The sequence below is a fragment of the Rhipicephalus sanguineus genome, chromosome 11 (assembly GCF_013339695.2).
Source record: "Rhipicephalus sanguineus isolate Rsan-2018 chromosome 11, BIME_Rsan_1.4, whole genome shotgun sequence".
In the NCBI taxonomy this organism is placed as follows: domain Eukaryota; kingdom Metazoa; phylum Arthropoda; class Arachnida; order Ixodida; family Ixodidae; genus Rhipicephalus; species Rhipicephalus sanguineus.
In genome coordinates this window covers 21,054,505-21,076,344 of record NC_051186.1, presented here as the reverse complement: position 1 = coordinate 21,076,344, position 21,840 = coordinate 21,054,505, and the positions used below count along the sequence as shown (strand labels likewise).

General features: G+C 48.0%; 1 protein-coding gene across 1 annotated transcript in view; it reads left to right on the top strand.

Moving 5' to 3' along the window:
* LOC119374907 (L-asparaginase) overlaps positions 1–21,840 on the top strand; it is a 61,067-nt gene that overhangs the window by 2,801 nt on the left and 36,426 nt on the right. Inside the window, exons 2-5 of the mRNA XM_049411076.1 lie at positions 14,624–14,840; positions 15,666–15,779; positions 16,984–17,094; positions 21,129–21,224. Coding sequence (XP_049267033.1) covers positions 14,624–14,840; positions 15,666–15,779; positions 16,984–17,094; positions 21,129–21,224 — 538 coding nt within the window. The remainder of the gene's footprint in view (positions 1–14,623; positions 14,841–15,665; positions 15,780–16,983; positions 17,095–21,128; positions 21,225–21,840) is intronic.

Below are 21,840 nucleotides of genomic sequence, written 5' to 3'. Positions count from 1 at the left end.
GGTCCAGCCCGTCAATCCTACTGAAGAGCGCACTCGGTGGCACGCAAGGAGGATGAGCAGGGAGCATGTGTGTCTGCTGCTGCCTAAAAAGCAGCTTCTTGCTGCGCCTTTTCTCTGTGGTGTCATGCTCGCTGTAAATACGTGAGATTCGAAATGGTGTTGTAATAGCAGAGTTACACACATTTGGTGACCGAAATGCGGCCCTCGCTTATTTCGTCTTTGCTTTGCTACGTTCGATCTCTCAGCCCGTCACTCCTGCTGACAGAGTGCACTTCGTTGGCACGCAAGGAGGATGAGCAGGGAGCATGTGTGTCTGCTGCTACCCAAAAAGCAGCTTCTTGCTGCGCCTTTTCTCTGTGGTGTCATGCTCGCTGTAAATACGTGAGATTCGAAATGGTGTTGTAATAGCAGAGTTACACACATTTGGTGACCGAAATGCGGCCCTCGCTTATTTCGCTCTTTGCTTTGCTACGTTCGATCTCTCAGCCCGTCACTCCTGCTGACAGAGTGCACTTCGTTGGCACGCAAGGAGGATGAGCAGGGAGCATGTGTGTCTGCTGCTACCCTAAAAGCAGCTTCTTTGCTGCGCCTTTTTCTCTGTGGTGTCATGCTCGCTGTAAATACGTGAGATTCGAAATGGGTTGTAATAGCAGAGTTACACACATTTGGTGACCGAAATGCGGCCCTCGCTTATTTCGCTCTTTGCTTTGCTACGTTCGATCTCTCAGCCCGTCACTCCTGCTGACAGAGTGCACTTCGTTGGCACGCAAGGAGGATGAGCAGGGAGCATGTGTGTCTGCTGCTACCCAAAAAGCAGCTTCTTGCTGCGCCTTTTCTCTGTGGTGTCATGCTCGCTGTAAATACGTGAGATTCGAAATGGTGTTGTGAATAGCAGAGTTACACACATTTGGTGACCGAAATGCGGCCCTCGCTTATCTCGCTCTTTGCTTTGCTACGTTCCATCTCTCAGCCGTCACTCCTGCTGACAGAGTGCACCTCCTTGGCACGCGAAGGAGGATAAGCAGGGAGCATGTGTGTCTGCTGCTACCCAAAAAGCAGCTTCTTGCTGCGCCTTTCTCTGTGGTGTCATGCTCGCTGTAATACGTGAGATTCGAAATGGTGTTGTAATAGCAGAGTTACACACATTTGGTGACCGAAATGCAGCCCTCGCTTATTTCGCTCTTTGCTTTGCTACGTTCGATCTCTCAGCCCGTCACTCCTGCTGACAGAGTGCACTTCGTTGGCACGCAAGGAGGATGAGCAGGGAGCATGTGTGTCTGCTGCTACCCAAAAAGCAGCTTCTTGCTGGCCCTTTTTCTCTGTGGTTCATGCTCGCTGTAAATACGTGAGATTCGAAATGGTGTTGTAATAGCAGAGTTAACACATTTGGTGACCGAAATGCGGCCCTTGCTTGTTTCGCTCCTTCCTTTGCTTACGTTCCATCTGTCAGCCCGTCACTCCTACTGACAGAGTGCACTTCGTTGGCACGCGAGGAGGATGAGCAGGGTAGCATTTCATGCCTGCTGCTGCCCAAAAAGCAGCTTCTTGCTGCGCCTTTTTCTCTGTGGTGTCATGCTCGCTGTAAATACATGAGATTCGAAATGGTGTTGTAATAGCAGAGTTACACACATTTGGTGACCGAAATGCAGCCCTCGCTTATCTCGCTCTTTGCTTTGCTACGTTCCATCTCTCAGCCCGTCACTCCTGCTGACAGAGTGCACTTCGTTGGCACGCAAGGAGGATGAGCAGGGAGCATGTGTGTCTGCTGCTACCCAAAAAGCAGCTTCTTGCTGCGCCTTTTTCTCTGTGGTGTCATGCTCGCTGTAAATACGTGAGATTCGAAATGGTGTTGTAATAGCAGAGTTAAACACATTTGGTGACCGAAATGCGGCCCTTGCTTGTTTCGCTCCTTCCTTTGCTTACGTTCCATCTGTCAGCCCGTCACTCCTACTGACAGAGTGCACTTCGTTGGCACGCGAGGAGGATGAGCAGGGAGCATTCATGCCTGCTGCTGCCCAAAAAGCAGCTTCTTGCTGCGCCTTTTTCTCTGTGGTGTCATGCTCGCTGTAAATACATGAGATTCGAAATGGTGTTGTAATAGCAGAGTTACACACATTTGGTGACCGAAATGCAGCCCTCGCTTATCTCGCTCTTTGCTTTGCTACGTTCCATCTCTCAGCCCGTCACTCCTGCTGACAGAGTGCACTTCGTTGGCACGCAAGGAGGATGAGCAGGGAGCATGTGTGTCTGCTGCTACCCAAAAAGCAGCTTCTTGCTGCGCCTTTTTCTCTGTGGTGTCATGCTCGCTGTAAATACGTGAGATTCGAAATGGTGTTGTAATAGCAGAGTTAAACACATTTGGTGACCGAAATGCGGCCCTTGCTTGTTTCGCTCCTTCCTTTGCTTACGTTCCATCTGTCAGCCCGTCACTCCTACTGACAGAGTGCACTTCGTTGGCACGCGAGGAGGATGAGCAGGGAGCATGCGTGCCTGCTGCTGCCCAAAAAGCAGCTTCTTGCTGCGCCTTTTTCTCTGTGGTGTCATGCTCGCTGTAAATACGTGAGATTCAAAATGGTGTTGTAATAGCAGAGTTACACACATTTGGTGACCGAAATGCGGCCCTTGCTTGTTTCGCTCTTTCCTTTGCTTACGTTCCATCTGTCAGCCCGTCACTCCTACTGACAGAGTGCACTTCGTTGGCACGCGAGGAGGATGAGCAGGGAGCATGCGTGCCTGCTGCTGCCCAAAAAGCAGCTTCTTGCTGCGCCTTTTTCTCTGTGGTGTCATGCTCGCTGTAAATACGTGAGATTCGAAATGGTGTTGTAATAGCAGAGTTACACACATTTGGTGACCGAAATGCAGCCCTCGCTTATCTCGCTCTTTGCTTTGCTACGTTCCATCTCTCAGCCCGTCACTCCTGCTGACAGAGTGCACTTCGTTGGCACGCAAGGAGGATGAGCAGGGAGCATGTGTGTCTGCTGCTACCCAAAAAGCAGCTTCTTGCTGCGCCTTTTTCTCTGTGGTGTCATGCTCGCTGTAAATACGTGAGATTCGAAATGGTGTTGTAATAGCAGAGTTAAACACATTTGGTGACCGAAATGCGGCCCTTGCTTGTTTCGCTCTTTGCTTTGCTACGTTCCATCTCTCAGCCCGTCACTCCTGCTGACAGAGTGCACTTCGTTGGCACGCAAGGAGGATGAGCAGGGAGCATGTGTGTCTGCTGCTGCCCAAAAAGCAGCTTCTTGCTGCGCCTTTTTCTCTGTGGTGTCATGCTCGCTGTAAATACGTGAGATTCGAAATGGTGTTGTAATAGCAGAGTTACACACATTTGGTGACCGAAATGCGGCCCTTGCTTGTTTCGCTCTTTCCTTTGCTTACGTTCCATCTCTCAGCCCGTCACTCCTGCTGACAGAGTGCACTTCGTTGGCACGCAAGGAGGATGAGCAGGGAGCATGTGTGTCTGCTGCTACCCAAAAAGCAGCTTCTTGCTGCGCCTTTTTCTCTGTGGTGTCATGCTCGCTGTAAATACGTGAGATTCGAAATGGTGTTGTAATAGCAGAGTTACACACATTTGGTGACCGAAATGCGGCCCTTGCTTGTTTCGCTCTTTGCTTTGCTACGTTCCATCTCTCAGCCCGTCACTCCTGCTGACAGAGTGCACTTCGTTGGCACGCAAGGAGGATGAGCAGGGAGCATGTGTGTCTGCTGCTGCCCAAAAAGCAGCTTCTTGCTGCGCCTTTTTCTCTGTGGTGTCATGCTCGCTGTAAATACGTGAGATTCGAAATGGTGTTGTAATAGCAGAGTTACACACATTTGGTGACCGAAATGCGGCCCTTGCTTGTTTCGCTCTTTCCTTTGCTTACGTTCCATCTCTCAGCCCGTCACTCCTGCTGACAGAGTGCACTTCGTTGGCACGCAAGGAGGATGAGCAGGGAGCATGTGTGTCTGCTGCTACCCAAAAAGCAGCTTCTTGCTGCGCCTTTTTCTCTGTGGTGTCATGCTCGCTGTAAATACGTGAGATTCGAAATGGTGTTGTAATAGCAGAGTTAAACACATTTGGTGACCGAAATGCGGCCCTTGCTTGTTTCGCTCCTTCCTTTGCTTACGTTCCATCTGTCAGCCCGTCACTCCTACTGACAGAGTGCACTTCGTTGGCACGCGAGGAGGATGAGCAGGGAGCATGCGTGCCTGCTGCTGCCCAAAAAGCAGCTTCTTGCTGCGCCTTTTTCTCTGTGGTGTCATGCTCGCTGTAAATACGTGAGATTCGAAATGGTGTTGTAATAGCAGAGTTACACACATTTGGTGACCGAAATGCGGCCCTTGCTTGTTTCGCTCTTTGCTTTGCTACGTTCCATCTCTCAGCCCGTCACTCCTGCTGACAGAGTGCACTTCGTTGGCACGCAAGGAGGATGAGCAGGGAGCATGTGTGTCTGCTGCTGCCCAAAAAGCAGCTTCTTGCTGCGCCTTTTTCTCTGTGGTGTCATGCTCGCTGTAAATACGTGAGATTCGAAATGGTGTTGTAATAGCAGAGTTACACACATTTGGTGACCGAAATGCGGCCCTTGCTTGTTTCGCTCTTTGCTTTGCTACGTTCCATCTCTCAGCCCGTCACTCCTGCTGACAGAGTGCACTTCGTTGGCACGCAAGGAGGATGAGCAGGGAGCATGTGTGTCTGCTGCTGCCCAAAAAGCAGCTTCTTGCTGCGCCTTTTTCTCTGTGGTGTCATGCTCGCTGTAAATACGTGAGATTCGAAATGGTGTTGTAATAGCAGAGTTACACACATTTGGTGACCGAAATGCGGCCCTTGCTTGTTTCGCTCTTTCCTTTGCTTACGTTCCATCTCTCAGCCCGTCACTCCTGCTGACAGAGTGCACTTCGTTGGCACGCAAGGAGGATGAGCAGGGAGCATGTGTGTCTGCTGCTACCCAAAAAGCAGCTTCTTGCTGCGCCTTTTTCTCTGTGGTGTCATGCTCGCTGTAAATACGTGAGATTCGAAATGGTGTTGTAATAGCAGAGTTACACACATTTGGTGACCGAAATGCGGCCCTTGCTTGTTTCGCTCTTTGCTTTGCTACGTTCCATCTCTCAGCCCGTCACTCCTGCTGACAGAGTGCACTTCGTTGGCACGCAAGGAGGATGAGCAGGGAGCATGTGTGTCTGCTGCTGCCCAAAAAGCAGCTTCTTGCTGCGCCTTTTTCTCTGTGGTGTCATGCTCGCTGTAAATACGTGAGATTCGAAATGGTGTTGTAATAGCAGAGTTACACACATTTGGTGACCGAAATGCGGCCCTTGCTTGTTTCGCTCTTTCCTTTGCTTACGTTCCATCTCTCAGCCCGTCACTCCTGCTGACAGAGTGCACTTCGTTGGCACGCAAGGAGGATGAGCAGGGAGCATGTGTGTCTGCTGCTACCCAAAAAGCAGCTTCTTGCTGCGCCTTTTTCTCTGTGGTGTCATGCTCGCTGTAAATACGTGAGATTCGAAATGGTGTTGTAATAGCAGAGTTAAACACATTTGGTGACCGAAATGCGGCCCTTGCTTGTTTCGCTCCTTCCTTTGCTTACGTTCCATCTGTCAGCCCGTCACTCCTACTGACAGAGTGCACTTCGTTGGCACGCGAGGAGGATGAGCAGGGAGCATTCATGCCTGCTGCTGCCCAAAAAGCAGCTTCTTGCTGCGCCTTTTTCTCTGTGGTGTCATGCTCGCTGTAAATACATGAGATTCGAAATGGTGTTGTAATAGCAGAGTTACACACATTTGGTGACCGAAATGCAGCCCTCGCTTATCTCGCTCTTTGCTTTGCTACGTTCCATCTCTCAGCCCGTCACTCCTGCTGACAGAGTGCACTTCGTTGGCACGCAAGGAGGATGAGCAGGGAGCATGTGTGTCTGCTGCTACCCAAAAAGCAGCTTCTTGCTGCGCCTTTTTCTCTGTGGTGTCATGCTCGCTGTAAATACGTGAGATTCGAAATGGTGTTGTAATAGCAGAGTTAAACACATTTGGTGACCGAAATGCGGCCCTTGCTTGTTTCGCTCCTTCCTTTGCTTACGTTCCATCTGTCAGCCCGTCACTCCTACTGACAGAGTGCACTTCGTTGGCACGCGAGGAGGATGAGCAGGGAGCATTCATGCCTGCTGCTGCCCAAAAAGCAGCTTCTTGCTGCGCCTTTTTCTCTGTGGTGTCATGCTCGCTGTAAATACATGAGATTCGAAATGGTGTTGTAATAGCAGAGTTACACACATTTGGTGACCGAAATGCAGCCCTCGCTTATCTCGCTCTTTGCTTTGCTACGTTCCATCTCTCAGCCCGTCACTCCTGCTGACAGAGTGCACTTCGTTGGCACGCAAGGAGGATGAGCAGGGAGCATGTGTGTCTGCTGCTACCCAAAAAGCAGCTTCTTGCTGCGCCTTTTTCTCTGTGGTGTCATGCTCGCTGTAAATACGTGAGATTCGAAATGGTGTTGTAATAGCAGAGTTAAACACATTTGGTGACCGAAATGCGGCCCTTGCTTGTTTCGCTCCTTCCTTTGCTTACGTTCCATCTGCTCAGCCCGTCACTCCTACTGACAGAGTGCACTTCGTTGGCACGCGAGGAGGATGAGCAGGGAGCATGCTGTGCCTGCTGCTGCCCAAAAAGCAGCTTCTTGCTGCGCCTTTTTCTCTGTGGTGTCATGCTCGCTGTAAATACGTGAGATTCAAAATGGTGTTGTAATAGCAGAGTTACACACATTTGGTGACCGAAATGCGGCCCTTGCTTGTTTCGCTCTTTCCTTTGCTTACGTTCCATCTGTCAGCCCGTCACTCCTACTGACAGAGTGCACTTCGTTGGCACGCGAGGAGGATGAGCAGGGAGCATGCGTGCTGCTGCTGCCCAAAAAGCAGCTTCTTGCTGCGCCTTTTTCTCTGTGGTGTCATGCTCGCTGTAAATACGTGAGATTCGAAATGGTGTTGTAATAGCAGAGTTACACACATTTGGTGACCGAAATGCAGCCCTCGCTTATCTCGCTCTTTGCTTTGCTACGTTCCATCTCTCAGCCCGTCACTCCTGCTGACAGAGTGCACTTCGTTGGCACGCAAGGAGGATGAGCAGGGAGCATGTGTGTCTGCTGCTACCCAAAAAGCAGCTTCTTGCTGCGCCTTTTTCTCTGTGGTGTCATGCTCGCTGTAAATACGTGAGATTCGAAATGGTGTTGTAATAGCAGAGTTAAACACATTTGGTGACCGAAATGCGGCCCTTGCTTGTTTCGCTCTTTGCTTTGCTACGTTCCATCTCTCAGCCCGTCACTCCTGCTGACAGAGTGCACTTCGTTGGCACGCAAGGAGGATGAGCAGGGAGCATGTGTGTCTGCTGCTGCCCAAAAGCAGCTTCTTGCTGCGCCTTTTTCTCTGTGGTGTCATGCTCGCTGTAAATACGTGAGATTCGAAATGGTGTTGTAATAGCAGAGTTACACACATTTGGTGACCGAAATGCGGCCCTTGCTTGTTTCGCTCTTTCCTTTGCTTACGTTCCATCTCTCAGCCCGTCACTCCTGCTGACAGAGTGCACTTCGTTGGCACGCAAGGAGGATGAGCAGGGAGCATGTGTGTCTGCTGCTACCCAAAAAGCAGCTTCTTGCTGCGCCTTTTTCTCTGTGGTGTCATGCTCGCTGTAAATACGTGAGATTCGAAATGGTGTTGTAATAGCAGAGTTACACACATTTGGTGACCGAAATGCGGCCCTTGCTTGTTTCGCTCTTGCTTTGCTACGTTCCATCTCTCAGCCCGTCACTCCTGCTGACAGAGTGCACTTCGTTGGCACGCAAGGAGGATGAGCAGGGAGCATGTGTGTCTGCTGCTGCCCAAAAAGCAGCTTCTTGCTGCGCCTTTTTCTCTGTGGTGTCATGCTCGCTGTAAATACGTGAGATTCGAAATGGTGTTGTAATAGCAGAGTTACACACATTTGGTGACCGAAATGCGGCCCTTGCTTGTTTCGCTCTTTCCTTTGCTTACGTTCCATCTCTCAGCCCGTCACTCCTGCTGACAGAGTGCACTTCGTTGGCACGCAAGGAGGATGAGCAGGGAGCATGTGTGTCTGCTGCTACCCAAAAAGCAGCTTCTTGCTGCGCCTTTTTCTCTGTGGTGTCATGCTCGCTGTAAATACGTGAGATTCGAAATGGTGTTGTAATAGCAGAGTTAAACACATTTGGTGACCGAAATGCGGCCCTTGCTTGTTTCGCTCCTTCCTTTGCTTACGTTCCATCTGTCAGCCCGTCACTCCTACTGACAGAGTGCACTTCGTTGGCACGCGAGGAGGATGAGCAGGGAGCATGCGTGCCTGCTGCTGCCCAAAAAGCAGCTTCTTGCTGCGCCTTTTTCTCTGTGGTGTCATGCTCGCTGTAAATACGTGAGATTCGAAATGGTGTTGTAATAGCAGAGTTACACACATTTGGTGACCGAAATGCGGCCCTTGCTTGTTTCGCTCTTTGCTTTGCTACGTTCCATCTCTCAGCCCGTCACTCCTGCTGACAGAGTGCACTTCGTTGGCACGCAAGGAGGATGAGCAGGGAGCATGTGTGTCTGCTGCTGCCCAAAAAGCAGCTTCTTGCTGCGCCTTTTTCTCTGTGGTGTCATGCTCGCTGTAAATACGTGAGATTCGAAATGGTGTTGTAATAGCAGAGTTACACACATTTGGTGACCGAAATGCGGCCCTTGCTTGTTTCGCTCTTTGCTTTGCTACGTTCCATCTCTCAGCCCGTCACTCCTGCTGACAGAGTGCACTTCGTTGGCACGCAAGGAGGATGAGCAGGGAGCATGTGTGTCTGCTGCTGCCCAAAAAGCAGCTTCTTGCTGCGCCTTTTTCTCTGTGGTGTCATGCTCGCTGTAAATACGTGAGATTCGAAATGGTGTTGTAATAGCAGAGTTACACACATTTGGTGACCGAAATGCGGCCCTTGCTTGTTTCGCTCTTTCCTTTGCTTACGTTCCATCTCTCAGCCCGTCACTCCTGCTGACAGAGTGCACTTCGTTGGCACGCAAGGAGGATGAGCAGGGAGCATGTGTGTCTGCTGCTACCCAAAAAGCAGCTTCTTGCTGCGCCTTTTTCTCTGTGGTGTCATGCTCGCTGTAAATACGTGAGATTCGAAATGGTGTTGTAATAGCAGAGTTACACACATTTGGTGACCGAAATGCGGCCCTTGCTTGTTTCGCTCTTTGCTTTGCTACGTTCCATCTCTCAGCCCGTCACTCCTGCTGACAGAGTGCACTTCGTTGGCACGCAAGGAGGATGAGCAGGGAGCATGTGTGTCTGCTGCTGCCCAAAAAGCAGCTTCTTGCTGCGCCTTTTTCTCTGTGGTGTCATGCTCGCTGTAAATACGTGAGATTCGAAATGGTGTTGTAATAGCAGAGTTACACACATTTGGTGACCGAAATGCGGCCCTTGCTTGTTTCGCTCTTTCCTTTGCTTACGTTCCATCTCTCAGCCCGTCACTCCTGCTGACAGAGTGCACTTCGTTGGCACGCAAGGAGGATGAGCAGGGAGCATGTGTGTCTGCTGCTGCCCAAAAAGCAGCTTCTTGCTGCGCCTTTTTCTCTGTGGTGTCATGCTCGCTGTAAATACGTGAGATTCGAAATGGTGTTGTAATAGCAGAGTTACACACATTTGGTGACCGAAATGCGGCCCTTGCTTGTTTCGCTCTTTCCTTTGCTTACGTTCCATCTCTCAGCCCGTCACTCCTGCTGACAGAGTGCACTTCGTTGGCACGCAAGGAGGATGAGCAGGGAGCATGTGTGTCTGCTGCTACCCAAAAAGCAGCTTCTTGCTGCGCCTTTTTCTCTGTGGTGTCATGCTCGCTGTAAATACGTGAGATTCGAAATGGTGTTGTAATAGCAGAGTTACACACATTTGGTGACCGAAATGCGGCCCTTGCTTGTTTCGCTCTTTGCTTTGCTACGTTCCATCTCTCAGCCCGTCACTCCTGCTGACAGAGTGCACTTCGTTGGCACGCAAGGAGGATGAGCAGGGAGCATGTGTGTCTGCTGCTGCCCAAAAAGCAGCTTCTTGCTGCGCCTTTTTCTCTGTGGTGTCATGCTCGCTGTAAATACGTGAGATTCGAAATGGTGTTGTAATAGCAGAGTTACACACATTTGGTGACCGAAATGCGGCCCTTGCTTGTTTCGCTCCTTCCTTTGCTTACGTTCCATCTCTCAGCCCGTCACTCCTGCTGACAGAGTGCACTTCGTTGGCACGCAAGGAGGATGAGCAGGGAGCATGTGTGTCTGCTGCTGCCCAAAAAGCAGCTTCTTGCTGCGCCTTTTTCTCTGTGGTGTCATGCTCGCTGTAAATACGTGAGATTCGAAATGGTGTTGTAATAGCAGAGTTACACACATTTGGTGACCGAAATGCGGCCCTTGCTTGTTTCGCTCCTTCCTTTGCTTACGTTCCATCTGTCAGCCCGTCACTCCTACTGACAGAGTGCACTTCGTTGGCACGCAAGGAGGATGAGCAGGGAGCATGTGTGTCTGCTGCTGCCCAAAAAGCAGCTTCTTGCTGCGCCTTTTTCTCTGTGGTGTCATGCTCGCTGTAAATACGTGAGATTCGAAATGGTGTTGTAATAGCAGAGTTACACACATTTGGTGACCGAAATGCGGCCCTTGCTTGTTTCGCTCTTTGCTTTGCTACGTTCCATCTCTCAGCCCGTCACTCCTGCTGACAGAGTGCACTTCGTTGGCACGCAAGGAGGATGAGCAGGGAGCATGTGTGTCTGCTGCTGCCCAAAAAGCAGCTTCTTGCTGCGCCTTTTTCTCTGTGGTGTCATGCTCGCTGTAAATACGTGAGATTCGAAATGGTGTTGTAATAGCAGAGTTACACACATTTGGTGACCGAAATGCGGCCCTTGCTTGTTTCGCTCCTTCCTTTGCTTACGTTCCATCTGTCAGCCCGTCACTCCTACTGACAGAGTGCACTTCGTTGGCACGCGAGGAGGATGAGCAGGGAGCATGTGTGTCTGCTGCTGCCCAAAAAGCAGCTTCTTGCTGCGCCTTTTTCTCTGTGGTGTCATGCTCGCTGTAAATACGTGAGATTCGAAATGGTGTTGTAATAGCAGAGTTACACACATTTGGTGACCGAAATGCGGCCCTTGCTTGTTTCGCTCTTTCCTTTGCTTACGTTCCATCTCTCAGCCCGTCACTCCTGCTGACAGAGTGCACTTCGTTGGCACGCAAGGAGGATGAGCAGGGAGCATGTGTGTCTGCTGCTACCCAAAAAGCAGCTTCTTGCTGCGCCTTTTTCTCTGTGGTGTCATGCTCGCTGTAAATACGTGAGATTCGAAATGGTGTTGTAATAGCAGAGTTAAACACATTTGGTGACCGAAATGCGGCCCTTGCTTGTTTCGCTCCTTCCTTTGCTTACGTTCCATCTGTCAGCCCGTCACTCCTACTGACAGAGTGCACTTCGTTGGCACGCGAGGAGGATGAGCAGGGAGCATGCGTGCCTGCTGCTGCCCAAAAAGCAGCTTCTTGCTGCGCCTTTTTCTCTGTGGTGTCATGCTCGCTGTAAATACGTGAGATTCGAAATGGTGTTGTAATAGCAGAGTTACACACATTTGGTGACCGAAATGCGGCCCTTGCTTGTTTCGCTCTTTGCTTTGCTACGTTCCATCTCTCAGCCCGTCACTCCTGCTGACAGAGTGCACTTCGTTGGCACGCAAGGAGGATGAGCAGGGAGCATGTGTGTCTGCTGCTACCCAAAAAGCAGCTTCTTGCTGCGCCTTTTTCTCTGTGGTGTCATGCTCGCTGTAAATACGTGAGATTCAAAATGGTGTTGTAATAGCAGAGTTAAACACATTTGGTGACCGAAATGCGGCCCTTGCTTGTTTCGCTCCTTCCTTTGCTTACGTTCCATCTGTCAGCCCGTCACTCCTACTGACAGAGTGCACTTCGTTGGCACGCGAGGAGGATGAGCAGGGAGCATGCGTGCCTGCTGCTGCCCAAAAAGCAGCTTCTTGCTGCGCCTTTTTCTCTGTGGTGTCATGCTCGCTGTAAATACGTGAGATTCGAAATGGTGTTGTAATAGCAGAGTTACACACATTTGGTGACCGAAATGCGGCCCTTGCTTGTTTCGCTCTTTGCTTTGCTACGTTCCATCTCTCAGCCCGTCACTCCTGCTGACAGAGTGCACTTCGTTGGCACGCAAGGAGGATGAGCAGGGAGCATGTGTGTCTGCTGCTGCCCAAAAAGCAGCTTCTTGCTGCGCCTTTTTCTCTGTGGTGTCATGCTCGCTGTAAATACGTGAGATTCGAAATGGTGTTGTAATAGCAGAGTTAAACACATTTGGTGACCGAAATGCGGCCCTTGCTTGTTTCGCTCCTTCCTTTGCTTACGTTCCATCTGTCAGCCCGTCACTCCTACTGACAGAGTGCACTTCGTTGGCACGCGAGGAGGATGAGCAGGGAGCATGCGTGCCTGCTGCTGCCCAAAAAGCAGCTTCTTGCTGCGCCTTTTTCTCTGTGGTGTCATGCTCGCTGTAAATACGTGAGATTCGAAATGGTGTTGTAATAGCAGAGTTACACACATTTGGTGACCGAAATGCAGCCCTCGCTTATCTCGCTCTTTGCTTTGCTACGTTCCATCTCTCAGCCCGTCACTCCTGCTGACAGAGTGCACTTCGTTGGCACGCAAGGAGGATGAGCAGGGAGCATGTGTGTCTGCTGCTACCCAAAAAGCAGCTTCTTGCTGCGCCTTTTTCTCTGTGGTGTCATGCTCGCTGTAAATACGTGAGATTCGAAATGGTGTTGTAATAGCAGAGTTAAACACATTTGGTGACCGAAATGCGGCCCTTGCTTGTTTCGCTCCTTCCTTTGCTTACGTTCCATCTGTCAGCCCGTCACTCCTACTGACAGAGTGCACTTCGTTGGCACGCGAGGAGGATGAGCAGGGAGCATGCGTGCCTGCTGCTGCCCAAAAAGCAGCTTCTTGCTGCGCCTTTTTCTCTGTGGTGTCATGCTCGCTGTAAATACGTGAGATTCGAAATGGTGTTGTAATAGCAGAGTTACACACATTTGGTGACCGAAATGCGGCCCTTGCTTGTTTCGCTCTTTCCTTTGCTTACGTTCCATCTGTCAGCCCGTCACTCCTACTGACAGAGTGCACTTCGTTGGCACGCGAGGAGGATGAGCAGGGAGCATGCGTGCCTGCTGCTGCCCAAAAAGCAGCTTCTTGCTGCGCCTTTTTCTCTGTGGTGTCATGCTCGCTGTAAATACGTGAGATTCAAAATGGTGTTGTAATAGCAGAGTTACACACATTTGGTGACCGAAATGCGGCCCTTGCTTGTTTCGCTCTTTCCTTTGCTTACGTTCCATCTGTCAGCCCGTCACTCCTACTGACAAAGTGCACTTCCTTGGCACGCGAGGAGGATGAGCAGGGAGCATGCGTGCCTGCTGCTGCCCAAAAAGCAGCTTCTTGCTCAACCACTCGACAGCATTGGTTGCTGCTGGGGAGGCCAGAAAAAGAAAAGCACGGGATTGTTATTTTTCATTTGTGGCCGTGCCTGTGGCATTGTTGCCAGCATTGTGAACTTGAATCGTGTCTTTACTTACACCCAAGTTGGGCATTATCGCAAAGGGTTACTTATTTCATTTATTTTTACAAATAATGCAGGCCCTACTCGGGCCCAAGAGGAGTGGGCACATTACTATACATAAACAATACCAGCAACAATAAATAAAACTGTCGCTAACATATATGGTAGAATATATGTATTGATTATAATGAACAAGCAAATAAATTTACTTCGCAACTTCGAACGCAACAGCAATATAACAGTAATAGAACATGTGCACACAACAATTCAATACATAAGGCAAATTACATAATACATATGCATCAAATGAAAAACGAATGCAAGAAGCAACAGCCTTCATTGCGACGTAGTATAAAAATAACTTTACAGGAAAAGGAGAGCTTATTTGAAAGCTGAACGAACAATTCTGTTGTATTAGCGTTAACCACTACTTCTGGTAATTTACTGGTAATTTATTTCGTAGTGAAATTGCATGGGGAAAAAAGAGAATATTGATGCATGTTAAGATTACTAAATGGTTGCTTAACTGTTTTATTGTGGTTTGTACGACCAGACCGCATAAACATAATGTTGTAAATAGAACATCACAAACAGCAGCATCAAAACAGGCATAGTGCTAGCATACAAATATCATTATACAAGAAAAAGGCAACAGATTCAATACTAAGCATAAAATGTCCCATTATTATATATGTGTTACACTATGCATAAAACAAGGCACTGGGAGTATTATCTGAAGCGAATTCATTTGATGTTGCCTATGGCAGATGAAAAACTGGGTGCAGACACTATCTTATTTGGAAGCAAATTCCGTTCTTCAATTATGCAAGGAAAAAATGAAAGCTTGAATATATGCTAATACAACATCGGTAGGGCCTTGTTTCCTTGGAATTTTTGCATCTCTTAGACTGATAATAAGGTTGTTTTCAGTACTATATGCTCATATTGATTTCCATGTTATTGCTGTAGATTTTGTGTAAAAACTTTAACCTGGCATTTTCTCTGGTTTCTGCTTACCTCAGGTATTTTGTGTTGCATGAGTACCACAGTCTCTGAAGTGATGAGATTTCAGAGAGCCTAGAGTAAATTATTCTGGCCTCCAGGTGCGTGCTTTCCTGACGCCACCAGTGCAGGGAGTTGTGTTGCAGACCTACGGTGCTGGCAACGGCCCAACCGCACGTGCAGACCTGCTGGACGAAATTCGTCGTGCCACATTGAGAGGCATCCTCATTGTCAACTGTTCGCAGTGCACACAGGGTTCCATTGATGCGGCCTATGCAACAGGCAATGTGAGTACCTGATGGTTCACTCAGAGCTGGACCTGCTGTGTAGCATGCATAGTAGGACACACTTTTTGTGCACTTTAGTGTCTAGCAGATGAACAGAGCTCACACTAATTCATGTAAGGCATCTCAGAAGAACTTCTTGTTGGGCGAGTTGGTGCATGACTTATTGTAGGGTATGTGCACAAAGCTCGGACGAACACTGTCTACATCGTTTTTCCTGTGTTCGTCCGAGCTTTGCGCACATACCCTACAATAAGTCGTGTAAGGCAACTCTTCACATGCCATAACTCTGATGGTACTTCATAGCTTGACTTCATGATTTATCATCATCTTTGCAGTCTGTGTTCAGGAGTGCTTTTTTTCCACTTGTTCATGACTGCCACACTGTACAGCATAACCTTGGTTTACAGGCGTAACCGTGTTTGTCCTGCCCATGCTGGCTAACTGAAACTCTACATCCGTCATGGTTTTGACATTGACCTCATGCTATGGGCGAGAGGAGATGGCGAACATAGCGGGTGAAGTCTTTGAAAAAGGGGCACGTGATAGCCGGACTGTCAGCCTGGAGAAAGGGGACCAGGAGATAAGAACTGCAGATAATTGTGTTGCCCGGCTGAGGGCGTCGTTCCAAAAGTGTTGTTCAACGTTACAGCATGTTGCCACATTGCTTCAGTGCAAATCGCATTGACGTCAACAGCTAATCTGCTGAAAAGCAACACGCCTGAGGCTCCTTTGACAAAGGCCCCTGTTGAAACGTTGGCCAGCCTATCTCTGTTCAGAGAACCCGTTTCCATCTGTCAGTTTGAGTAATGGTGGACTTGCCCACAGGCTCTCTGTGCAGCTGGTGTCATTCCCGGTTCGGACATGACACCCGAAGCTGCCCTCACCAAGTTGAGCTATGTGCTGAGCAAGACGGAATGGTCGTACGCTACCAAAAAGGAGGTGTGTGGGCCTTCACTCCTAGTGCTCTCACAGAAATCAATTTAGAGCATGTGGACTTATCATTTTGCATTGTTGAGTTCTGTGATGGTTTTCACTCGTACGTTGCATGCCATCTTTTAGTGCCCACACGCACGTGATTGAAGCTTTTGTGTAATTTTGTGTAAGAAGTGTTCTAGTTACTTCCAAAGTATTCCCCTCGCATAGTTATTCTGCGAATATATTGCACACTGAAGATAGTGACTACAGCTGTCACTACTGAAGATAGTGACAGCACTCCACATTTATTCAATTTCAAGAAATGTACAATTAGTGTGTTTCTTTGGCTGAACATTTAAAGCATAAGCACTTGTATGTTTGTTATGTGCACCGGTATGTAATCATAGAGCGAGTTTACTGGCTCTTATCGATGCTAATAATCGATGCTAACGTACAATGAGATGTCATTGCAACTTGGATTTCATACGGAGCCTCACGGTGACACTGATACTGATGGCACAAATGCTCCTGGAATGTCCATGTAATTGCTATCACAATAATAAAATTTTTGTTTACATGTGCCTCAGCATCAATTGGTGATCTTCGTGACCTAGAGGCAGCACTGCAGTCAAGGAAACATGGCACAGGGATCTGGTACGCAATGTTGGTGCACGGCTTGAGCTGTCCTCTATTGTGATGATAAATCATGGTGAGGGCCAATGTCTAGTGCTGGCCAGATACGTTGTGGTTTGCATAAAAATAAAACAGGAAACATGAGCTTGTGCCAGCAGCGCTAAGTGTTCCTGTATTACAGGAACAAATGAATAATTTCGTCCGAGAAAATGGGGGACTGGGATAGGGGTGGGGGGGTTCAGGCTACGGAGTCAGAGGTCCATAGCCCTGGTGGCCACCAGCCAGTCCCCAGGACCGTGCTGCGTATTGGGAACCACTGCTCTGCTGTGAAATCATTAACTTTGGCAGAATTCCTGGAATCGATTCCATTCGGTCTTTGTGTGCAATTCGAGGATGTGCCTTTGCCGGTCCTTTTCCAGGCACCCCACTTCCATTTCTTTCGCTGATATGCTTTAATGAATATTGCGCATAAAAAGGGTATCTTGACGCAATTTCATCACCAAAGTGTACTAATCTAGCAGCGTTGCAATATCATGTTTCCATGTAGGTAGCAGCCGCACTGTTTTGCTTAATACTGTGATTGCTGCCAGTGCAGATGCTACAGGCCAGTCTGAGGGGCGAGTTAACTGTGGCCAAGCCAAGCAAGCTGGATGATTTGGATCTGATCACCGCCATTGCAAGGACCATGAACATCTCATCACCTGAGGTACCCGTTTTGTCGTCAGGATGCTCTGCTGAGGCAGCTGATACAAAACAGTGAGGAACAGTGTAATCGCATGAATAAGTTAACCATGGCACAAACTGCCGGTATTCCATCTGACTTTAAAAATGCAGCATTGGAGCTGAGGCATCAGTTGGAAGGATGTCACTGAACTATTTTTATGACACCAAGCAGTTGACAGGGGGTTTGGCACTGCGTCACACACAACTGGTCACTGTCATCCGGGTACTCATGCGGACATCTAGGCACAAAGACAAAGAATGCACGATGGCACCCATCCTGTCTACAGCGTTCCTCGTCTTCTTCGAGCCTAGACGTTTGCATGGGTATGACCAGCATCGTCTGGGATTCCTTTTTATTCTTGCCTGCAACTGAGAGGTGGTTTTATTTATGGCTAGGGCTCTGTGTTTTTGGATAAATCCGAAAAAATCCAATAAACATTCGCCGGTAAAATTTTGGACAATTCGGATTTATTCTATAAACTCCAATTTTAACAGCCAATATGACCCTGTTCTTCTTCTTGATTTCAACTATGATGTCCTTAACCCCCGTTTGTTCCCTGACCCACTCTGCTCTCTTCCTGTCTCTTAAGGTTACACCTATCATTTTCCTTTCCATCGCTCGCTGCATCGTCCTCAATTTAAGTTGAACCCTCTTTGTAAGTCTCCAGGTTTCTGCTCCGTAGGTAAGTACCGGTAAGATGCAGCTGTTATATATAATGTTATATAGGATAACCAGTAATCATTAAGGGTAACTGACTGGATTCCAAGAGATGGCAAACGCGTGAGGGGGAGACAGAAAATTAGGTGGGTAGATGAGATTACGAAGTTTGTAGGTATAACGTGGCAGCAGAAAGCACAGGACCGGGTTGATTGGCGGAACATGGGAGAGGCCTTTGCCCTGCAGTGGGCGTAGACAGGCTGATGATGATGATGATGACCCTGTTCCGTTCTTTATCAAAAGGTCATCTTCTATGCGGTTATTGACACATCGGCAGGTTTGGCCGATAGTATAAACTTCACCTCACGTCAACAGTATCTCATAGACTGCACCAATCGCACATTTAACAAAGGGCTTGTCGTGCACGGTGCGAGAGACAATGCATGAGGGACCCCGAGAGTGCGAGACGACATCTTAATATACGGTCCCCTGGCTGCACTTGGGCACGCCAGACGTCGAATATACAGTCACCGGGAGCTGCGCCGTAAGTTTGGTCTTGTGTGTGTGGCCATGGGCATGACCATCAAGTCGCTGAAGACTGTACGTCCTTCTAGGTCAGGGATCTCAAACTCACTTCAGCTAGCAGGCCGCAGTGGTCGAAGTGACAAAATGTCACCTAAGTTAAAGCTGAGATAAAACTTGGGCTAGTTGCTCTTGACTTAAATACATAATACCAAAACAAGGACAGAGAAAGATACACACAGGACGACCGCTCTCGCTGTCCTTGTTTTGTTCCGCTGTATTATGTATTTATGTGACCTAAGGCTGCCACTTGAAAGAACGCATTTCCCATATCTCATGTATGCATCACTTCTGAAGAGCATTTGGCATCAGGATTCAAGAAACATATCGATACTGATATCCAAAATAATTCAAATCTGGATGCTGATTGTCAAATACATATAGATATATTTTATTCCACGGTTACGTTTTAACTAGGGGTGTGCGAATATTCGAAATTTCGAATATTTTTCGAATAGTGTTTGCTATTAGATTCAATTCGCACTGGAATTTTACTATTCGAACTATTCGAACTTCCCAAAAACAAATACAGTCAACGTCCGATTGAAAGTGACCCCTTCAGATTTTTAATATGCTTCACCTTATTACACTCTCGTATTGCAGCAAAGCTGCCTTTCAAGCTCCGTTACGGTCGAAATTTGCCAAGAGACAGTCAACGTCCGATTGAAAGTGGCCCCTAGATTTTTCAATGTGCTTCACCTCATCACACCCCGGTATGGCGGCAAAGCTGCCTTTCAAGCTCCTTTACGGTCGAAATTTGCCAAGACTCAGTCAACGTTCGATTGGAAGGGGTCCCTAGATTTTCAATATGCTTCACCTCATCACACCCCGGCATTGCGGCAAAGCTGCCTTTCAAGCTCTGCTACGGTCGCAAATGTACTAACTCAAGAAAACGCTGGTTCCAACATGGTGATGAAAGATGTGGCAGAGGTGGGGGCTCAATTAATGCTGATTTGGACCTGAAATTTGGGCAGGAAGTCCGAAAACTCGGAAGCCGAAGCTTTTTAGCATCCAACATTTCAGATGTTCTTGTATATCGACGTCTATGAGGCAGATTTGGAACTCCGGACTTGAAGGGAGCACACCCTTGTCCGCCACATCAGTTGGGCTTCCACAGAAGTTGAAAGAGGAGGAAAGGCTGAGGAAATGGCATCTTTGCCTATCACGTGTAAAGTGTTGTCGGCAACACTTTGGTTGCACCAAATCATGTACATAAATCCCATTCGGCCTCTACATTGCCTCATTCTTGATAAGACAACTATGAAACACCACCCCGCCAGTGCTTCATCAACCTAGCGAAAAGAAACACTTTCATGTTGCTATCTCATAAGAATATGCTTAGGAATCCTCTCTAACTTTTTCTGCAATTTCGCTTCGAAGTATTCGAAAAGTATTGTAGGAATATTCGAAAAATATTCGATTCGATTCGCACTCACACTTCAACATTCGAATTCACTTCGCACCCAAAATTTTGCTATTCGCACAGCTCTAGTTTTAACACCTGCTGACCACATGGGGTGCCTTATGAAAGAAGACCAGTCCCGTCTCTGTAGCTTACCCAAACAAAGCGTTATTAAAACGAGGACCATTTGGCAAAGTCGCAAGTGAAGCCGCTAGCGACCTCGTGTTTGAGACCCCTGGTCTAGGTTGTTCTCTCCTTACAAAGCTTGAGAAGATGTTCTGGACTATTGGCGTGCCATTTTGTCTTTCTTGAGAAGAGCTCAAATCTCTTGTTTCATTGCCTGAAGTTGTGCGTGGCATGCTGAATGAGCTGAGATTTGTTAAGATGAATTCGTTTACAGTGTTCTCAATCATTAAGGAACTTGAGGCACCAAGTTCACCCCATACAGGGGCTTCGTTTGTATGCGCTCCTCAGTCATTGGCGTGACCCATTTGAGGTCGCAAGTCCGTTGGATCTCCTTGACAAGAATGACCGCTCAACGTCTGTCGCAGGCCTTCATAGATACTATGCTACTGTCACGCAAAAGTGGAAACAGACAGTGGAGAGGAACCTTTGCGATGCACTCCAGTACACAGTGAATCGGTTTGGTACCGTCTTCAAATTGTAAATCCAAATGTGAGCTACCCCACTCGTCTGAAACCTATGCACCGATTTTTAAGTTAGTGTTTCTTGAAACTGACGACATGAGCCAGCTCATGAGTGATTTTTGCCAACTATCAGAGCCATGAAATCAGTAATATTGTTGAACCCCTGTTGCTTTGGATACTTCACACTGTCCAGTGCCTTCTCGCTGCGCACTGACTCTCCCTGTTTCTAGCACAAACGTTGAAAGGGCATTTTCAAAGCTCAATCGAAAGGAGCACATGTCCATCAGTGTCGTTGTAAAGTATGCTTGCGTCTATTACAGGCTTTAAAGTTGTAATATCCACGGACGTAGATGTTTTGTATTCAAGTATCTGTGCTTGTGTGTGTATATGTGGTTGTGCATTGAAACCTTCCACACATCTAAAATGCGCTTCGTGAGTTGTGATGTTTTCATGTGCAGGTATCATTTCATCTAAGATTTGGGAGCATTGAGAATACTGCAAAATTAGACTCCAACTTTTGGAGAATTGAAAATTTACAAGAAATAAACTCTGATAAACGTTGAATTTCCGTGAAAAATCAGAAAACACAGAGTCCTACTTAAGGCATAGCTAGTCCTTGAGTTGGCTGGTTTGATTGCTCTACTTGGTTATGCTATTCAAGTGGACAGGTCATGTGTTAACGCCTGCTCACGTGTTAAGTGGTGCTTGAGTTGTTCTCTTCTTTGCAGGAGCTTCAGTCCCTGCAGACGGTGCTGTATCCCAGCATCCTCTGTTCAGTCACAGCGCATGGAGACGTTGATCGGTTGGAAGTGATGAGGCAGTTCGTGAGTTCCCCCTTTTCCCTTAGCCATGTGTCGTCATAACACCACACAAGTGCCTTCTGTATTTGATGTTAACTACAAGCAGATATCAGTGGAAAAGAACCGCCAGAGAGAAACACAGATCAGCGAGAGGTCTTCAATGAATAGGTACCTTGCCTTACTCATACGAAGCATGGGGTAAACAATAAATAATGGATTTTTATCGCAACTATATGAACATGCCAGGCACATTTTGCCATTGCTCTTGGTATTGCTGTTATGTTTCATTTATGTATAGGCATGTATAAATCCACTAAAAAAGATAGCCCTGAAGAAAATTTCTCTGAAGTGCACAACCAGAGTGTCGCAACGGAACGAAAACCGAAAATGAAAAACGAAAAAAAACGATATTTTTGACCGGAACGAAAACGTAACCGAAACTTTATCTGTTATTTCGTTCCGTAGTGAAACCGAAATTTTTTCAATCGTTTTTTGGTTCACGAGAAAGCCTTGCAATCTGGAACAGCTGAGCTCATGCAGTGTGAGCATATCTCAGGGTACAGTGTTAGCGTGTGCCTCAGGCAGGAATTCCAAAGCAAAGGTATGTTGGAATTGTGCGAAAAAAATTTGCATTGGCTTA